This window comes from Saccopteryx bilineata, chromosome 2, assembly GCF_036850765.1.
Source record: "Saccopteryx bilineata isolate mSacBil1 chromosome 2, mSacBil1_pri_phased_curated, whole genome shotgun sequence".
Taxonomy (NCBI): domain Eukaryota; kingdom Metazoa; phylum Chordata; class Mammalia; order Chiroptera; family Emballonuridae; genus Saccopteryx; species Saccopteryx bilineata.
The window spans coordinates 135,511,280-135,532,796 of record NC_089491.1 but is presented as its reverse complement, the minus strand read 5'-3'; the positions used below and the strand labels follow the sequence as shown (position 1 = coordinate 135,532,796).

The window sequence follows — 21,517 nt, the reverse complement described above, 5'->3', positions numbered from 1 at the left end:
TCGTCCTCAGAGAGTTCATACTGGACAGAAACATTATATTTGTACAGAGTGTGGTAAAGTCTCATTTGGCAGGGGAATCTTACTAAACATTAGACAATTCATTCTCAAGAGAAGCCTTACAAATATGAAGGTTGTGGCAAAATCTTTAATGACCGCTCTCATCTTACCAAACAGGAGAATACATACCAGATAGGCACCTTGCAAATGCAAAGTATGTGGCAAAGCCTTTTACCTGTGCTCAAAACTTGCTCAACAGTGCAGAATTCATGAGGAAGAGAAATAGTAAAAATGTCAGCAATTTGGCAAAACATTTAACATTTGTTCAAGCCTCATGGAGCATTAGAGAATTAAGACTTATAAATGCAATTCATGTTCCAAAGTCTTTGTTCTCATTTATATCTTACTCAACATCTAATACTGGATAGAAGTCTAACAGACACAAAGAACACGGGAAAGCTTTACAGTGTGCAAACCTTATTCCTGTGACACTTCTGTGAGCAACAGAATTTCTCCCACCTCAGGGATTTCACCAGCTACGTCCCTTGGATAAGGTCTCTGCATAACTTACCAAAACCTCACTCTTTTGGTTTATTTTGAACAATCTGAACTTAGCTTTAGAACCTTGAGGAGTCTGCAGATGGGCCCTATTAAAGGTATGTGTTTTGGGTCCTGCTACTTTCTGCTGGCATTTTACCATGGCCTCCATGAGGAGACTACAGGTGTGCTGAGTAGTTCCTCCAGGGTTTGTGAGTTATAAACATGTCTGTTTCTCAAAAAAAAGAGTAACGACAACAATCTGTAAGCACTGATTCCTGCCCTAATTTCCCAGCACTTAAGACAAAAAACAAAAAAACACACTCAGCACAAAACATCTATATGCATCTTGCTTGAAATCAACAATAACCAGCTTACCTCACTGAGGATGTCATTCTCTCTCCACCCAAGCAAAATAAAAAATAAAAAATAAATCCATGGTCCAGAAATTCAGACTCAGATATATATATCCAGGTGTCTTGATATCAGTGACATGGAAGAAGGCTTTATACTTCAACTCCCACAACATAACCCATCACTTAACCCTTTCCACTAGGGCTCCTTTAATTGATCAGTTTACTTCCTATCTTGAAACAAAACAAAAAACCCATATAATCCCCACTACCCTCATCACCAGAACACAGCCCCTAGAAAATCTAGCTTTTACAGTTTTTACTTTGCATGCTCTCTTCAAAGACCCTGCACACAGATACACATAGACACATAAAGACACAGTCAAGAGAAAAGGGGACTGTCCAAGGGAATAGTTTTTTTCTTCTGTGTGAGACTGGCTTACTTAGGGGTTTAAAGTCCATCTCTAAGCATGGTAGTATGGTCTCTCAGCTGGATATATGTATGTGCAGGAAAAAGGGAGCAGGAATAAGGGGTGAAAAGGCTATTGTTTCTATTTTTCGGCAGGTGGGGTGAGAAGTGGGGCATGTATATTTGAATGACTGGGGTACAGGTGATGGACCCACAGGAATGAGATCTGCCCCTCAGCTTTCATTTGGGCAAAAATGGAGGCTCCTTCCTGTTTTCTCTGTACTCTAACCCAGTTTTCACCAGAATGTTTCATGGAGTTACCAGTTCTGTGGGATGTGAGATAGAATACTGAGGTCAAATACATTTAAGAAATGCTGCACTAAGAGGCTTAACAATTTGCTTCATTACATAAATTTTCAGAGCCTTTAATATGCCAACATTGTCCTTCTCTTTCTCCATATATATACACACATATACATATACACACATACACAGATATACACACACATACATACATATATATACACAGAGAGAGAGAATATAACAGTTACAGTATATAACATAAAAATATTTAACAAATGGTATGGCATAGGCTCCAGTCAATCAGAATGGACCTGAGCCATAAACTGCTGGTACCACAGTACCCTTGAGAATGGGCTCAGGCTGAATATCAGCTGTGTAGTAAGTGCTGTTTCCCAAAAATTTTGCCCAAAGAACTATATTATGTATCTCACAGAACTGGTAAGAAATGCTCTGGCCAATGCTGAAACCTCATCTTATTGAATACGGCCAGGACTCATGATCCTGGCCACTGAGGGCAGAAGAGAGGCAGCTTTGGCAGAGACTCCTGGTAGCACCAGCTGATAGATGTGACCACAGCTACATCAGAAACAGATTTCAAAAGACAGATGTCCCTCTGTCCCAGCTGCTCCGGGGACTTTGTCCCTGGTGGGTCAGCAGGTGCCTGTCCAAGTGATGTTTACGACCAAAGCTCTTCTCACAGCGGGGGCACTGGAACGGCTTCTCTCCGGTGTGAGTCAGCCAGTGTCTCACCAGGTGGTGCCGTCGGCCAAAGCTCTTTCCACACTCAGTGCACACGTGGCACTTTGGCACCGGTGGGGCACGCTGCCGTTTCCTACCCCCAGGGCTCTCTCCAACCTCTTGGCCCTTGCAGGATTTGCCTTCTGCATGCACTCTCTGGTGGCTGGCCAGATGGGAGTTGCATCGGAAATTCTTGCCACACTCAGAGCACCTGCTGGGCTTTTCATGTAGGTGGGTTTTCTGGTGCCGGATCAGATGATGTCTTCGCCCAAAGCTCTTCTCACACTTGAGGCAGCTGTAGGGCCTCTCCCCAGTGTGAGTTTGCTGGTGCCTGGCAAGGTGGGAGCCCCACACAAACTGTTTTCCACACTGGGGGCATGTGTGCGGTCTTAACAGGGAATCCATCTCTGTGCTACACAGAAGGCTTGAGAAGCTATCTTCCTGTAGAAAAGGTGGGCCCAGAAGCATTCCTCTGGAGCCTCTGGGCATGGGATCCCATCTTTCATCCTGCTCCGGATTCCAGAGAACAGTATCTTCAGACACACTAGATAACATTCTGGGAGGTTCTGCTTCTAGTTCAGGGGTATCCCCCTCATGTTCACTTCCATCTCCTGTACAAAAGAGAAAATACCAGCCCCAAGAGGGGAGTCACCAGAGTACCTCAGGACCCAAGTCACAGGGAAGGTTTATGATGTCTGTTAGGGCCTACACCTTACCCAAAAAGGACTGAGAGAACAGATTTTAATGTTCTACACAACAGTGTGAGAGGTGTAGAAGTTAAAAGCCTAGGTTTAGGAGACAGACAACCCAATTTTGAATCTCAGCTTTCCTATGTAATTTCTGTTAGCCTTCATTTCTTTTTCTGTAAAATGGAAATGATTATAACATAGATGTTATTATATACCATGGTAGTTGCACATAGTAACACTTAGTAAGTGGTCTATACTATTATGACTATTTATTTACCACTATTTTTTACTATTACTCATCATCTTCTTGCCTAAGCATAAATGGAGAGAGTTAGGAATGTGCTGCAATCATCACTGGCTGGCTGGCCACCTGTCCGCAGTACTAGAGACACTGGGGAAGGCATTTCTGGAATAGGTGGGAAGCTGAACACCAACAACATCAACATCACAACAACTAATGTTTATTGAGTACTTATTATGTACCTGGTAGTGTTCTACTCTGTTAACATATTTAAATTTCACAATAATTTACAGATGAGGAACCCAAAGAGAGGTTAATTACTTTTCCAAGGTCCCATAGGTATGGTCCTGAATTCAAAGTTTGGCTCCAGCAAGGTTGTCTCTAAACCAGTGCTTTTTCAACCGCCAGTCCATGGACTGGTCTGCCAGAAATGTTGTGCCAGTCTGTGAAAGAGTTAGTCACCCTGATGTCGTGTGAAGGTTATAGACCCAGTGATCTTAGTTGAATTTGCTTATGCTCAGGGTGATTTCTGCCTCAGCAGTCCCTGAAATAGTTCTCCTATTTTCACCAGTCTCCAGGTATAAAAAGGTTGAAAACCACTGCTCTAAATCATTTTGCTATACTGTCTTGCTTTTGAAGAGAAAGGCCTCTAAACCTTTCAATTCTACAAATTCTCTGAGGCAGAGGAGGGATTAGATGGACATGTAATGATGACATTCCAAGGGGGTGAAAACCGTGGTTGAAAGTCCATTGCAGGTTCTTACCTGTGTATGTGACTCTCAGGATGTCCCTCTCCTCTACATCCTGCGGGTCAGGGACCCACTGTTCTTCTCCTCCTTCTAGTTGAGAAAGCATGTCCAGTTTGGGAATTGGAAATCCTGCCCATGGGGAAGGGAAATAAAGGGTGTCAATTAGTATAACAGTTGTTCTATATTTCTGGGAAAAATAAAGAAAAGCTGTTTCTTATATTATTTATTGGAACTCTAGATAAAAGGCCAAATACAGGCCTGTTCCTCCCTAAGCCCTCCCATTTCTTAAATCCTTCTTATTTTTTCTAAAAAAATCACACTCTCTTCCCCAACGTGTGTGTTCCTTTCTGGTCATAAATTCATTTAACCCTTTGAGTAGAGAGTTTTTTTCATTCTCGCTGACCCCTGGGAGTTTTGTGTTTTTTTTTCAAAAAATAAAATTAGCCTGACAGGGCAGTGGCGCAGTGGATAGAGCATCAGACTGGGATGCAGAAGACCCAGGTTTGAGACCCTGAGGTCGCCAGCTTGAGCACGGGCTCATCTGGTTTGAGCAAAGCTCACTAGCTTGAGCCCAAGGTCGCTGGCTCGAGCAAGGGGTTACTCAGTCTGCTGAAGGCCTGCAGTCAAGGCATGTGTGAGAAGGCAATCAATAAACAATTAAGGTATGAAAAACTAATGATTGATGCTTCTCATCTCTCCATTCCTGTCTGTCTGTCCCTGTCTATCCCTCTCTCTGTCTCTGTAAAATAAAATAAAATAAAATAAAATAAAATAAAATAAAATAAAATAAAATAAAATAAAATAAAATAAAATAAAATAAAATAAGTTCCGGCCCTGGCCGGTTGGCTCAGCGGTAGAGTGTCGGCCTAGCGTGCGGAGGACCCGGGTTCGATTCCCGGCCAGGGCACACAGGAGAAGCACCCATTTGCTTCTCCACCCCTCCGCCGCACTTTCCTCTCTGTCTCTCTTTTCCCCTCCCGCAGCCAAGGCTCCATTGGAGCAAAGATGGCCCGGGCGCTGGGGATGGCTCTGTGGCCTCTGCCCCAGGCGCTAGAGAGGCTCTGGTCGCAACATGGCAATGCCCAGGATGGGCAGAGCATCGCCCCCTGGTGGGCAGAGCATCGCCCCTGGTGGGCGTGCCGGGAGGATCCCGGTCGGGCGCATGCGGGAGTCTGTCTGACTGTCTCTCCCTGTTTCCAGCTTCAGAAAAATGAAAAAAAAAAAAAAAAAATTAGTTCCAGTTACAGTTTTATTAACTTTAAATCATGCCTGTTTGATAATCAATTTATGGAAAAAGAAGAACATACATTTGCCTTTTTTTAATGTTGCCTTACACATTTTAAAATAAAAATTTTTGTACAATTGTACTCTGGATGGTCAGGAGGCACAAGGACATACATGAACATTTGTACTACTCAAAGGGTTAATTAGCTGTAATACAGCTGTCCCCATCCCCCGCACTCCCATCTTTCCCTGATGGTTTCTGAGTTTCCAAGCACTTGGCTCCATCTCTTAGATGTCCTTCTCTCTGCTTTGTAAGAACCTGCTGATTCACAACCAAAAAGAGCCTGAAGTTCTCTTCTCCATAATTCAGCATTATTCTGCTGTTGTCTTTTCAAAAAAAAAAAATGATACCTCACTTCCGTTCTCTTTGGATTAGTCCTAGTGCTCTTTCTCTGGTGGGAGGATAGATTCCCTGATACAGCAAGAACCCGAGATAGACACTATCCAACAGCCCCAGCCCCATCTTCCCAGACTACAATCTTTCAGTGGCTGGGAAGGCCATGCTTACTTAGAGAGACCACTATCCCACAGTTTTCCTGCATGACGTATTCTCCATAAAAGTCTGTCTGAGAAGGGTCCAGGCTCCGCCACTCCTCCTGAGAGAAGCACAGTGACACATCCTTGATGGTTACCAGGCCCTGAAACAAAATGCAGCATCATCTGTCACCAGCTGTTCCTTAAGGAAAATGTGATCCCAATATAAAAGGCTGGGGTAGTAGAAGACAGGGGGCAAGAAAATATCTAGACTTGCCCAGAGATTCCTGGGTAAGGCACACAACTTTGGTGAAAGGGAAATGAGGAGAAGGGTAAAGGTTTTGGTCAGTGAGTGAGTGAGGAGAGTATCTCTAGAGAAGATTCCCAAAGGGGACCAGAAGTCAGAGACACCAGAAGCTCATTACACCCTCTGTTTAGCTATAGCTATCTGCCCAGTCTCTTCTCACCGGCCTTATTATTTCAGTTGAAGAAATTGTATACTATTTCCTCCTTCCTCCACTTGACCATTCATTTTCTATCAGCACAAAATGATATAAATAAAACATTCTCCATGATGCCTGCCAGCATGCCATAGCCTATCTTCTGAGTCAGCATAGTACGGTATTTAGCAATTCAGATTCTGGAGCTAAATAACTCTTAGCTCTGCCATTTATTAGTATTATGGTCTTACATAGTGCCTTAACTCTTTCTGCCATTTTCCATAAATACTCCATCATCCACCCAATCCTGTCTACTTGATGCTCTCTCAAACCTCCTTCAGGTTCACTTTTCCTAATATTCACAGATTTGTTTCTTAAAAGACATTAATTAATTAGTTCTTAAAATCACCCTGTGGATAGCATAGCAGTCTATTAAAATAAAACACAGCCCTGGCCGGTTGGCTCAGCGGTAGAGCGTCGGCCCAGCGTGTGGGGGACCCGGGTTCGATTCCCGGCCAGGGCACATAGGAGAAGCGCCCATTTGCTTCTCCACCCCCCACCCCCTCCTTCCTCTCTGTCTCTCTCTTCCCCTCCCGCAGCCAAGGCTCCATTGGAGCAAAGATGGCCCGGGCGCTGGGGATGGCTCCTTGGCCTCTGCCCCAGGCAGTAGAGTGGCTCTGGTCGCGGCAGAGCGACGCCCCGGAGGGGCAGAGCATCGCCCCCTGGTGGGCAGAGCGTCGCCCCTGGTGGGTGTGCCGGGTGGATCCCGGTCGGGCGCATGCAGGAATCTGTCTGACTGTCTCTCCCCGTTTCCAGCTTCAGAAAAATACAAAAAAAATAATAATAATAAAAATAAAATAAAATAACACACACACACACACCCAAGAACCCTAACTTCTAGGAAATCTCTTCTCCTTTTCTTGCCTCCATTTATTTCTTAAAGAGTATTGTGAGCCTCTCAGGAAGGAATAGAATCTGTTCAGTTATAAGATGAACTTACTATTAGTGACCATGTGAAATAACAAATTGTGGAATGATGCTAAGGCTACAGAAAGGCAGTGGTGAGGAGACCCTGGGAGAGACCAAAGGAAGCACACAGCTTACCTGTGATCCAGCTGCAAGAAGTGCAGCTGCCATCTCCCAATCTCCAGTGCTCCCCTCCTGAGGAATGGCAGGAACCCAGGGAGCCGATTGAGCTGGTGAGGGGAGAAAGGGACTGTTAAGAGGTATACATCCATCCTTTTCCAGTAAGAGCCTGGGATCCATTTTAGAGGAGCATAAGGGTCACAGTTTATCATATCTAGGCCCACTGGTAAAATTCAAATACAGAAATATAGTAGAATAAACATTAAAGCAAAATGTTTTATAAGGGTACTGAGTGGTTATTAGTAGAGCTCTTCTGTCATCCATCTCTACTAGTCTAGCTGTGGTTTGAATTTATATTATTTGAATGTAATTTTAATCTTGTAAAGTGTACCTTGCTGGGTATGTTCTCCAACAGTAATCAGTGTTGCTGTCACTTCCTTAATCTCCCACATTCAATACCACTAAGATGAACTTGCAGCATGAGAAAGAGGTGGTTATGTAAGAAATGGGAGAAGCCCAGTTATGAGCCTTACAGAGTCCAGGAGCTCCTTATAGTCCTGTGACCAGAGCCAAGAAAGAATGGACTAGTTCTGTATTGATTATGCTGTTCAGTCCATGGCAGTTTGGGGATTTTTAACTCTACTTTTAGAACAGAGATTATAGGATGACCTCAGAGTAATGGCAGTGTGATCTGTCCCCTTGAAATTTCAACAAACTGAACAACTATAACACAGCAAAGGAACCCCAGCTGGGCTCACAAGTGTGTGCCTGAAAGATCCATGCACCAAATGGACTAAAGGTGGGATGGGTTGAAAAGGCAAGAAGAAGATAAAATGCATTCACAGTGGGCTTTGGAGAGGAGAGGAGACAAACCTGGAGTGATTGGGTATTTTTTTTCTCTGCTGAACTACAGGGAGGAGGGAAGCTTGGGTTCTCTGGATTTTGTCTGAGGGGTACAGAGAGGAATGCTGGAGTGACTGGGTCTCTTTCTGCCAAGAGGAGCGGTGAGATAGAGGGGCACAGGGGGAGATAAATCAAAGTAGCCAGAGCGCAGGGCCACAGCCAGTGTTTCTGCAGGCTGCCTGCAGCCTGCACTCGGCAGAGACAGAGAAAGCTAAAGTGTGGCCCCAGCCTCCCCTCACTTTGCAGTACTGAGAGTAGCAGAGACAAACCCCACAGCTAGGTCTCCGAGCCATTCTCTCCCCTGAAGAACAGAGGTGCTTGCATCTGGTCCCCTGGGTCTTTTGAGACATGGGGAGGAATACCCAGAGGCCTGAGATCACCACTGCTAGAGCTGTAAAGCTGAAAGTTGAGCTGTAAAGCCAAAGTCATAAAGCCCTCACAACACATCCCATCCACCAATGCGACTGCAGCCCCACCTAGATCATTGAGACAGCAACATCTCAGCAGAGCACAGCCCAGGAACTTCACAGAACTAAAACTTGCAATACAGCAACATCTACTGAAAGAAAACTCAAAACCAAAACTTAGTTTTCCTTATTCTTTTTTTCTCTATTGAATTTTATTTTCTTTAATTTTTATATTTTTTATTCTTAATTTTTTGTGGGGTTTTTTTGTTTGTTTGTTTGTTTTCCATCATTTTGGTGGTTTTTATTCTTGTAATAATTTTTAAAATTTTTATATTTTTATTGTATTTTTTAATTTTTCATTTTTTTAGTAGTTTTTTGGTTAGGATTCTTAACAATACCACTCTCAAATGTCATCAAGGAAGAAGAAATTGAATACCATGAATACATAAGACAGACAGGTAGTTCAGAAAGAAAATGAAAAATCTCCAGAAAAAGCCTGACCAGGCGGTGGCACAGTGGATAGAGCATCGGACTGGGATGCAGAAGGACCCAGGTTCGAGACCCCGAGGTTACCAGCTTGAGCACGGGCTCATCTGGTTTGAGCAAAAAGCTCACCAGCTTGGACCCAAGGTCACTGGCTCCAGCAAAGGGTTACTCGCTCTCCTGAGGCCCATGGTCAAGGCACATATGAGAAAGCAATCAATGAACAACTAAGGTGTTGCAACGCACAACGAAAAACTGATGATTGATGCTTCTCATCTCTCTCCTTTCCTGTCTGTCTGTCCCTGTCTATCCCTCTCTCTGACTTTCTCTCTGTTTCTGTAAAAAAAAAAAAAAAAAAAAAAAAAAAATCTCCAGAAAAAATCTCAATCACATGGAAACCTTGGAGTTAAATGATAAAGAATTCAAAACTGAAGTTCTGCCCTGGCCGGTTGGCTCAGTGGTAAATCGTTGGCCTGGCGTGCAGGAGTCCCGGGTTCGATTCCTGGCCAGGGCACACAGGAGAAGCGCCCATCTGCTTCTCCACCCCTCCCCCTCTCCTTCCTGTCTGTCTTTCTCTTCCCCTCCCGCAGCCAAGGCTCCATTGGAGCAAAGTTGGCCTGGACGCTGGGGGTGGCCCCATGGCCTCTGCCTCAGGCGCTAGAATGGCTCTGGTTGCAACAGAGCCACGCCTCAGATGGGCAGAGCATCACCCCCTGATGCGCATGCCGGGTGGATCCCGGTTGGGCACATGCGGGAGTCTGTCTGACTGTCTCCCCATTTCCAACTTCAGAAAAATACAAAAAACAAACAAAAAAAAACTGAAGTTCTGAAAATACTCAACGAGATGCAAAAAGACACCTATAGGCAACTTAATGAGCTCAGAAAACAAATTAATAAACAAAACAAATACCTCATCAAGAAGACTGAAACTTTAAAAACAGATGAAGAACTCAATACATGAATTGAAGACTGAGACAGCAAGTTTAGCTAATGGAACAAGTAAGATAGAGGGAAGAATCAGTGATATTGAAGACAGGCAATTAGAGATGCTACAGAGAGAAAAGGAGAGAGAGACTCATGAATTAAAAAAATGAGAGAGCTCTACAAGAATTGTCTGACTCTATCATTAAGAGCAATATAAGAATAATGGGTACATCAGAAGAAGAGGAGAGAGAAGGGAGTGAAGAGCCTATACAAATTATAACTGATGAGAATTTCCCAAGTCTATGGAAAAGAGTTAGAGCCTTGATTCCAAGAAGCAAACAGAACGCCAAGTTAATGCAACTCGAGCAGACTTACTCCAAGGCATATCATAAAAAATCAATGACAAAGAAAGAATCCCCAAGGCAGCTAGGGAAAAGAAGAACATAACCTATAAAGGAAAGTCCACTGGGTTATCATCAGACTTCTCAGCAGAAACTCTACAAGCCAGAAGAGAGTGGACCCAAACATTCAAAGTACTGAAAGAGAGAAATTACCAGCTAAGAATACTATATCCATCAAAGTTATTCATCAAATATGAAGGAGAAATAAAAATTTTTACAGGCATAAAAAAGCTGGGGGTTATTCGACCAGACACAAAGAAAAAAAAAAATCAAAACTACAAGTAAAAGCTTCAAAAACGTCACAATAAAAACAAGGATAATTTGTGACAACAATAACATAAAAGGGGAGAGAATAAAGATCGGCAGTAGCAAAGGAGGTTGGAGTGAGGAAACACTCATAAGGCAAAGGACTCTTGTACATATGAACATTTTTCTCTTAATAACCTAATGGTAACCACCCATGAAAAAGCTACTACTGAAACACACAGCTTAAAAAAAAAAAAAAAGAAGAAAGACACAGGGGAAAGAAGTGTGGAATACCACCAAACAAAAACAACTGACAGAAATAGAAAAGAGAAGAACCAAACAAGGTACAGAGCTACCAGAAAACAAAACAGGAAATGGCTATAAGAAATCCTCAAGTGTCAATAATTACCCTAAATGTAAAAGGACTGAACTCACCAATAAAGAGGCACAGAGTTGCAGATTGGATCAAAATGCAAAATCCACATACTGCCTTCAAGAGACACATCTAAGCTGCAAGGACAAAAGTAGATTCAAAATGAAAGGTTGGAAAACAATTCTCCAAGCAAATAATTTCCAAAGAAAAGCAGGTGTAGCCATATTCATATATGACAATGCTGACTTCAAGACAACAAAGGTAACCAGAAACAAAGATGAACATTTCATAATGATAAAGGGGACACTGTAACAAGAAGATGTAACACTTCTTAATATATATGCACTGATCTAAAAATAGAAGCAGACAAAAACACAATCATACTTGGAGGTTTCAACACACCACTAATGGCTTTAGATAGATTATCCAAACAGAAAATCAATAAAGAAATATCAACCTTAAATGACACACTGGACCAAATGGACATAATAGACATTTAAGGACATTTCATACCAAAACATTAGATTATACATTCTTCTCCAATGTGCATGGAACAATCTCAAAGATAGACCATATGCTGGGCCACAAAACTAACATCAACAAATTCAGGAAGACTGAAATTATACCAAGCATATTTTCTGACCGTAAGACTTTGAAATTAGAATTCAATTGTAAAAAGGAAGTAAAGAAGCCCACAAAAATGGAAATTAAACAACATACTTCTAATAAATGACTGGGCCAAAGAAGACTTAAAAGCAGAGATTAAAAGATATATACAAATGAAAATGACAACATGATATATCAAAATTTCTGGGATGTAGCAAAAGCAGTAATAAACGGGAAGTTATATCCATATAGGCTTCTATCAAGAAACAAGAGAGATCCCAAGTAAACAACCTACCATTACATCTTAAGGAACTAGAAAAAGAAGAACAAAGGCAACCCAAGGTCAGCAGAAGAAAGAAAATAGTAAAAATTAGAGCAGAACTAAATGAAATAGAGAACAAAAAAATTATAGAAAAAATTAATAAAACAAAGAACTGGTTCTTTGGGAAGATCAATAAAATCGACAAACCACTGGCTAGATTCATTAAGGAAAAAAGAGGAAGGACTCATATAAACAAAACCCAAAATGAAAGAGGAGAAATTACCACAGACATCATAGATATACAAAGGGTCATAGTAGAATATTATGAAAGATTATATGCCACCAAATTCAACAACCTAGAGGAAATGAATAAATTCCTAGAACTATATAATCTTCATAGACTGAGTCATAAAGAAGTGGAAAACATAAATAGACCTATAAGCAGGGAGGAAATAGAAACAACTATCAAAAACCTCCCAAAAAACAAAAGTCCAGGACCAGATGGCTACACTAGTGAATTCTACCAAACATTCAAAAAAGATTTGGTACCTCTCCTTTTCAAAGTCTTCCAAAAAAATAGAAGCAGCAGCAATACTCCCTAATACATTTTATGAAGCCAACATAACCCTTATACAAAAACCTGGCAAGGACAACACAAAAAAAGAAAACAACAGACCAATATCTCCAATGAATACAGGTGCAAAAATCCTAAACAAAATACTAGCAAATAAAATACAACACATTAAAAAAATAATGCATCATGATCAAGTGGAATTCATTTCAGGAGTACAAGAATGGTTCAACATATAAAAATTGATCAACATGGCCCTGGCCGGTTGGCTCAGCGGTGGAGCGTCGGCCTGGCGTGCGGGGGACCCGGGTTCGATTCCCGGCCAGGGCACATGGGAGAGGCGCCCATTTGCTTCTCCACCCCCCCCTTCCTCTCTGTCTCTCTCTTCCCCTCCCGCAGCCGGGGCTCCATTGGAGCGGGGATGGCCCGGGCGCTGGGGATGGCTCCTTGGCCTCTGCCCCGGGTGCTGGAGTGGCTCTGGTCGCAGCGGAGCGACGCCCCGGAGGGGCAGAGCATCGCCCCCTGGTGGGCAGAGCATCGCCCCTGGTGGGCGTGCCGGGTGGATCCCGGTCGGGCGCATGCGGGGGTCTGTCTGACTGTCTCTCCCCGTTTCCAGCTTCAGGAAAGTACAAAAAAAAAATAAAAATTGATCAACATAATACACATCAACAAAACAAAAAACAAAAATCATATGATCTTATCAAAAGATGCAAAAAAGGCATTTGATAAAATACAACATCCCTTCATGTTTAAAACAATAAAATAGGAATTAAAGGAAAGTACTTCACCATAAGAAAGACCATATATGACAAATCATCAACTAAAATCATACTAAATGGTGAAAAAATGAAGGCTTTTTCTCTAAAATTAGGAACAAGATGAAGCTGCCCACTCTCTCCACTCTTATTCAATATAGTTCTGAAAGTTTTAACCAGAGTGATCAGGCAAGAAAAAGAAATAAAAGGCATCTATATTGGGAAAGAAGAAGTAAAAATATCAGTTTTTGCAGATGACGTGATCCTGTATATAGAAGGCCCCAAAGACTCCACCAAAAAACTATTAGAAACAATAAACCAATACAGTGAAGTCACAGGATACAAAATCAATATACAAAAGTCTATTGCTTTTCTATATGTTAACAATGAAACTTTGGAAAATGAACTCAAAAAGACAATTCCTCTTACACCTACAACCACAACAAAAAAATAAACACCTAGAAATAAACAAAAGATGTGAAGGATATATATACTGAAAACTACAAAATATTATTGAAAGAAATTTAAAAAGACAATGAAATGGAAAAATATTCCATGTTCATGGATTAGAAGAATCAACATAATTAAAATGGTCATATTACCCAAAGCAATATAGAAATTTAATGCAATCCTCATCAGAATCCCAATGTCATTTTTTAAAAAGAAATAGAACAAAAAATTACCAGGTTTGTATGGAACCATAAGAAATCCTAAATAGCCAAAGCAATCCTGAGGAAAAAGGATGAAGCTGGAGGTATCACACTACCTGATTTCAAATTATACTATAGAACCACGATAATCAAAACTGCATAGTATTGGCAGAAAAACAGACATACAGATGGATGGAACAGAATCGAGAGCCCAGAAATAAAACCAAATATGGACAAATCAAAAAACACAATAGAGAAAAGAGAGCCTCTTCAATAAATGGTGCTAGGAAAACTGGAAAGCCATGTGCAAAAGAATGAAAGTTGACTACAGTTTGTCCCCATGCACAAAAATTAATTCAAAATGGATCAACGACCTAAATATAAGAACCAAAACAATAAATTACATAGAAGAAAACATAAGTACTAAGCTCATGGACCTTGACCATAGAGAATAATTTATGAACTTAACCCCAAAGGCAAGGGAGGTAAAAGCAAAAAGAAATGAATGGGACTATATCAAACTAAAAAGCTTCTGCACAGCAAAAGAAACTGACAACAAAACAAACAGGCAGCCAACTAAATGGGAGATATTTACAAACAACAGCTCCGATAAGGGGTTAATATACAAAATATATAAAGCACTCAAAAAGCTCAGCAAGAAACAAGCAAACAATCCAGTTAAAAAATGGGGAGAGGAAGAACTTGAACAGACACTTCTCCCAAAAGGACATACAAATATTTAACAGATAATAAGATGCTCATCTTCACTAGCTATGTGAGAACCGCAAATCAAAACTACAGTGAGATACCACCTCACACCTGTTAGATCGGCTATTATCAACAAGACAGGTAATAACAAGTGTTGGAGAGGATGTGGAGAAAAAGAAACCCTTATTCACTACTGGTGGGAATGCAAATTAGTACAACCATTATGGAAGAAAGTATGGTGGCTCCTCAAAAAATTAAGAATGGAATTACCATATGACCCAGCAATCCCTCAACTGGGTATCTACCCAAAAAACTCCAAAACAGTGGTATGTAAAGAAACATGTACTCCCATGTTCATCGCAGCATTATTCACAGGGGCCAAGACATGGAAACAACCAAAGTGTCCCTCAACAGAGGATTGGATAAAGAAGATGTGGTACATATATACAATGGAATACTACTCAGGCATAAGGAATGATGACATAATGACATTTACGACAACATGGATGGACCTTGAGAACATTATACTGAGTGAAATAAGTAAATTACAAAAAGCTAAGAACTGTATGATTTCATACATAGGTGGCATATAAAACTGAGATTCATGGACATAGATAAAAGTGAAGTGGTTACCAAGGGAGAGGGTTGTGGGTGAGGGGGAAGGGTGTAAGGAGGGAAAAATATAAGGTGAAAGAAAATGATTTGACTTTGGGTGATGGGTATACAACATAAGCAACAATTCAAATGCTATAGAGATGTTACCTGAAACCTATGTACTCTCATTTATCAATGTCACCCTGTTAAAGTTAATTTCCTAATAAAATAATAACAAAAAAAGAACAGAGATTAGGAAACTACTCTTTGCACTGTGCTACCCACACACACCCTCCAGGCTCTCACCCTTTTCCTGAAGGGACTGTGGCTCTTCCTCAAGGTCACAGCACAGGTGTTCCAGTGGCCCTGGTGCTGTTCTCCACGGCCCCTCTTCTGAGCTTCCCCTTTCCACCTGGGGCTCTGCTCCATCCAGCTGGACATTCATTGACTCCCATCCTGTCCCCAGGGATGCTGTCTGTTCTGAAAGCATGTTTGCTGCAAACCCAAATTGTGACCTGGAACAAATTCATATCAGCTGTTCCCATGAAAATGGAAAGGACTGATATTCCCAAGGGAGTTAGGGAGAACAGCCAAGGGATAAAAGATCCAACTGGATATGAGGAGCTTGATGGAAGATGAACTATAAAGGCTTGATATATTCCAATCAACTGAGAGCTTGAGCCAAGCTTCTTGCAGGAGCTAAGTAATGAACAGGTGCTACAAAGCAAAGTCACTATTGGTTATTTTGGGAACCTCATGGTAGAACTAGAATATTCCTGAAGGCTCAAAGAGCTTCATTAAAAAAAAAAAAAAAAGAAAGGAACAATCCTGGAAATTTAAAAGCTATCCATTAATTCCAACCACTGAAAATATAGTAAAGTAAGCAATCTGGAAACATGCTGGAAGGAATGCACAAAGACTTGCATTCAACAAAAATGGATGCAATCATGCAATATTTTCTGGTACAAATTCCATCCTTAGTGATTAGTTTAGAATGAAATGATTACTATAGGTAGAAATCCCAGCCAAAGGGTGTATTTGTGTCAAGAACACTTTTGTTTCTTCATGGAAAATATGACCATTGGGGAAAAGTTAAAAATGACAGACATCTTGCCTAAGTTTCATCTTGCCTAAGGAAGAAGGCTGATGAATGACACTACCAATGAATATAAAGATGTTTTCTATCTCCTCTTCTGATTGCAAAAGAAGAAGTTTTAAGTTAGATTTTAAAATTTCTTAATAATAATCTGGCAGTGCACAGGGCTGTCTTTGTGAGCTCTTCTTTTCTCTGGACATCTTTTCTTTTTAATTTATTGATTTTAGTGAGAGAGGAAGAGGGAGAGAAAAGGGAAGAGGGAGGGAGAAAGAAGGGGAGAGGGAGGGAAAGAGAGGGGGAGAGGGAGGGAGGGAGGGGAAGCGGCAGGGGGAGAAAGGAGGAGAGAAAGGGAAAGAGGGGGAGAGAGAGGGAAAGAGAGGGAGAGAGGGAAAGAGAGGGAAAGGGAGGGAAAGGGAGAGAGGGAGGGAGTAGGGGAGAGAGGGGGAAAGAGAGAGGGAGGATGAGAGGGAGGGAGGAAGATGGGGAGAGAGAGGGAGAGTGAGGGGGAGAGGGAGGGAGGGAGGGAGGGAGAGAGGGTGGAAGACAGGGAGAGAGAGGAAGAGAGGGAGAGAGGGAGGGGGAGAAGGAGGGAGTGAGTGGGGGAGGGGAATGGGAGAGTGAGGGGGAGAGGGAGGGAGGGAGAGGGAGGAAGACAGGGGGAGAAAGAGGGAGAGTGAGGAGGAAAGGGAGGGAGAGAGAGAAGGGATGAAGGGGGGGGGAGAGAGAGAGGAACATCAATCTATTTCTGTATGTGCCCTGATAGGGGATCAAATCAGCAACCTTTGCGCTACCGGATGACGCTCTTTACCAACTGAGCTATGCAGCCAGGACAGATCCCACTTGTGTTGATAGGACCTTGCTGCCTTATGGCAGACATAGTCTGAGACTGCACAGAATCCCTTTCTCCTTGGCAGAACCTGGGTAACTATTCTGGCTCACTCACATCTACCCAGTTACATTTGCAAAAGCCCAGGAGCTCAGGATGGGTAATGAAAGATATCAAGTTGTTTATGTTCTTGCCATTTCCCTTTGACAAACGAAGTAAGTGGAAACCCTAAGCCCAATGCACAGTAAGGAAACAAATTCCCCTTTCATCTCAGAAGTCCAAAGAAGTCCTAGGGCCCCACGGGAGCATCCTGGACTAATTCCCAGTTTGGAAGGTTTCCTTTTCAGAGACTTCTCATGAGAAAGGAAAATTCCCAATAAAGAGAAACTTCCATTTTAGTTCTCTCTGCATTCTGGTCCCTCTATTCACTTCACTTTTAACAAAGTACCAATTCTGCCTCTTCACCAGTGGTCTTTCTGGTGCTCTAGCTCCCTTCTCAATTCCTCCCTCAGGGCTTTATCTCTAACTAAATATCTGGACACCTGTCTCAAAGCCACTTGCTCCATCTCCCCGGCAGCAGCTGACAGAAAACCTGTGGAAATACTGGCAAAAATAAATAAATAAATAAATAAATAAATAAATAAATAAATAAATAAATAAATAAATAAATATCTCAGCACAGCAGGGAGGGGTTAGGCACTTGTCCTCAGACTGCACTTCCTAAGATGTTTGCTCCCTCAGAGCCAGCACCTGGAAGGTGTCAGCCCCAATCTGGTTTCTCCTGGTCCCAGAATATCACAGGCCTCCTGGAGTCGGGCTCTAGAGCTTTCATTTCCTCCTTTTCCTCACATATTTGGGGGTCGGGATGGGGGACAGGCACCTGCAGAAGTTAGTTTATGCAGCTAGTGCTGCTGGACAGAGAAAGGGCCATGGTATTGAAATGAGCAGCCCAAGGGCACAGGCACCGAGGGCGCTCGGTCCGAGAAGCCCGGCCCTGCCCGGTGGGGCGTGGGCCGGATGGGCGCCTGCTCCGGAGTAAGGTTGCTTCTTCCCTCCTTCTTGTCACAGTGCCCCTGGAGAGGGTCAGATTTCAGAGTACCCGAGAGAGGCAGAGCTGGAGCAGGGGAAGTGAGGGCAGAAAATAGGTTTCCCATAACCGGGGCAAGAGCAAGTGGAGAGAAAGGAGCCCTGGGGTAACCCGTGCGCGAGTGACAGCGGCAGGAACCCGCAGGGCTGACAGCGACGATGGGGACGAGGAAGACAGGGCGACTGGAGGGGGGTGCAAAATGCCAGTGGGGCCGACCCTGGGGAAAGGCAGCGACCCCGACGCCGCGTCGGTTTTCTTCTCCACCCGCACGGTGACCGGGCCCCCACCCGCCGCCCAGGAAGCCCGGCGTCCCTGCCTCCAGCCGCGGCTCCCTCCCGCCCGGCCCCACTCACCCCGGTCGGCTTGGCCTCCGGCCCGGTGCCTCCCTCCTGGGCGCCGCCTGCCCCTCCCCTCCGCCCTCCGCTTCGTCGGAGCCGGCGGCCGCGCAGCCGGGGACAGGCAGGGACGACGGGCGGGCGGGCGCGGCGGGGCGGGCACAGGAAATCCCCGCCCGCTTCCGGCGCTTGGCCGCGGCGCGGCGGGGGTCGGAGGGGCGGGCCGCGGCTCGGGCGCTGCTGGCCCCGGGGCCGCGAACGAGGACGTCCGCCGCCGGCTGGGGCCGCCACCCCCGGGGCGCCGCGGGTCCAGGCGTCGGTCCCGGCCGGCGGTGGCTGCTGGTCCGCGCACGCTCCCTGACCGGCCGCGTTCCGCCCCGGCCGCTCCTTCTCCCGCGGGTTCTTCGCACGCAGGTTCATTAATTACTTCGACATTTAATGACCGCCCGTTATAGACCAGACAGTCGCTGTGAGAGCGATTTCGGGAGACCCCAGCCTGGAATTCCTCCCGGAGCCTACGTTGTAGGTTTCAAGATACCGAGGGTGGGGGCTTGGGAGAGCAGTGAGGAGGAGTCGCTAATTCCGAACGAGGAGGGTCAGGTTGACTTCCCCGAGACCGGGGGCCTTGCGGCAGCCTTGTCACGTGTGGCTGCTGAGCTGTCGATGTGCGGACTTAATTAACAAAATGTAAAATAGCTAATAAGCAGTGTTTTGGAAAAATTGGGTTAAAATTTATGAAACTTAATTTTACGTGTTTTTTTTTTTTTAGTTTGAGCCCCAAGTATATATTTTATTTTACTTAAAAAAATTTTAAATTGATTTTAAACAAATAGGGAGAAGCATTCAGTTTTGGTGGTTCTGTTACCGGACTACACGGTTTCGGGTCACCTGCGGCGGCAAAAGCCAATAAGCAGAGGCTGAATCTGAGAGGGAAACCGTTGTCTTTAATCAAGATTGCCTGCAACTTGAGAAAACAGGGGGCATAGCCTGGCCCAAAGCCTGCCTTATGATCTCAGTTGCGAGGGATGATTATATACTTTTTCGGGTGAGGTTAGTACAATAGGGAGCATGTAGTTAGTGATAAAGCAGGCTAGCTGGCTCCGGACATTGTAGGAGTCATCAAGCAGGATGGCTAGTTCCTGGAATCATAATTTCTTCTCCATGGCATTCCAATCTAATCCCGGTCTTTATTGCTTCTTGGGCGCCAGTCATCTCAGGGGATATGGTAACATCCGGCTTCAGTAGTTCTGCATTCTTGGGTGGGGGTGCTAAAGAAAATCTAGAAAATAGGTTATATATGGTGCACTAGCAATCATATATTTATATATATATATGATTATATTATTGATTGTATACTATTGTATATCAATATCCTATCAGTTCCACTTACTTGTGCATTGGTGGTTGTTTTCCATGTGTGCCTGGACCTGTGTGGGATCCAGCCTGCAGCCTTGGCATTTCCGAGGGATGCCCTTACTGGCTGGGGCCTATTTTATCTTTCAGTTGTGGTTTACACTCAATATTATTTTGTATTAGTTTCAGGTAGTTTACGTATTTTAACTTTTTTTGTGGCTACTAAAATGTTTAAATTTTATGTATGTGGCTTGCATTATGTTTCTGTTGGACAGAGCTACCTTGAAGCATTAAGATGAATTTGATGGCCAACAGATATATGAAAAGATGCTCATCTTCTTTAGTTATTAGAGAAATGCAAATCAAAACTGCAATGAGATACCACCTCACACCTGTTAGATTAGCTATTATTAACAAGACAGGTAATAGCAAATGTTGGAGAGGCTGTGGAGAAAAAGGAACCCTCATCCACTGTTGGTGGGAATGTAAAGTAGTACAACCATTATGGAAGAAAGTATGGTGGTTCCTCAAAAAACTGAAAATAGAACTACCTTATGACCCAGCAATCCCTCTACTGGGTATATACCCCCAAAACTCAGAAACATTGATACATAAAGACACATACAGCCCCATGTTCATTGCAGCATTGTTCACAGTGGCCAGGACATGGAAACAACCAAAAAGCCCGTCAATAGATGACTGGATAAAGAAGATATGGCACATATACACTATGGAATACTACTCAGCCATAAGAAATGATGATATCACATCATTTACAGCAAAATGGTGGGATCTTGATAACATGATACGAAGTAAAATAAGTAAATCAGAAAAAACCAGGAACTGCATTATTCCATACGTAGGTGGGACATAAAAGTGAGACTAAGAGACATTGATAAGAGTGTGGTGGTTAAATGGGGGGGGAGGGAGAGGGAAAGGGGCAGGGGCAGGGGCACAAAGAAAACTAGATAGAAGGTGACAGAGGACAATCTGACTTTGGGTGATGGGTATGCAACATAATTGAATGACAAGATAACCTGGACTTGTTATCTTTGAATATATGTATCCTGATTTATTGATGTCGCCCCATTAAAAAATAAAATTATTTTAAAAAAAAGATGAATTTGACTAGAAAAGATGAGAAAGGCCTAGAAAACAGAATCAACACATTGCCGTTAGAATCGATGCATAATGTGAAAATCACATTCATTATTTCATCATCACAATTCTATAAAATGTTAATAGACCTAAAAAAAAATGTGACTCACTTAAAGTCTTCAGTGACAATCATACCTTTAATATATCTTTATTTTTTCCTATGTGCCAGGCACTATAACGAAATGCCGGGAGTCAAAGAGCCCAAAGGAACTGTCTGTGGAAACACAAGTCAATAAATATTTGTAATAAAATTTCCTAGATGTTAAAATGGAGGAATGTACTTTGCACCAGGAGCAAAGAAGTGAACATGTATGGGAGGGAGGTCAGAGAAGACCTCACAGAAGTCTTGAGGCAGAAGAGTGGGAAGGGCTCCATAGTAAGAAAGAGGAAAATGTGCTCGACTGCAGCTGGGAAAGGGTATAAAGTATATTCTAGAGCAGATCACAGGATATATGGGGGGAATGGTAAAACCAGGATTT

The 21,517-nt window shown here is 43.2% G+C and overlaps 1 protein-coding gene and 1 long non-coding RNA gene across 3 annotated transcripts in view; one reads left to right on the top strand and one right to left on the bottom strand.

The window, feature by feature from the left end:
• Positions 1 to 127: 127 nt before the first annotated feature.
• ZNF641 (zinc finger protein 641) lies at positions 128 to 19,220 on the bottom strand. 2 transcript variants are annotated; one of them, XM_066257975.1, is made up of 6 exons: positions 18,955 to 19,220; positions 15,490 to 15,698; positions 7,319 to 7,410; positions 5,809 to 5,938; positions 4,032 to 4,145; positions 128 to 2,948 (listed from the first exon to the last, which is right to left on the bottom strand). In XM_066257975.1, exons 1-6 carry the CDS (start codon positions 18,960 to 18,962, stop codon positions 2,194 to 2,196), a joined length of 1,308 nt encoding a protein of 435 aa, XP_066114072.1. In that variant the 5' UTR covers positions 18,963 to 19,220; the 3' UTR covers positions 128 to 2,193. The 2 variants fall into 2 exon arrangements, with proteins under 2 accessions (XP_066114072.1, XP_066114073.1); XM_066257976.1 differs by lacking the exon at positions 18,955 to 19,220 and adding an exon at positions 18,546 to 18,660.
• The window catches only part of LOC136324722 (uncharacterized), a 22,537-nt gene continuing 19,812 nt past the window's right edge, over positions 18,793 to 21,517 (top strand). Inside the window, exon 1 of the long non-coding RNA XR_010729132.1 lies at positions 18,793 to 18,941. This is a non-coding gene — a long non-coding RNA (uncharacterized lncRNA). The remainder of the gene's footprint in view (positions 18,942 to 21,517) is intronic.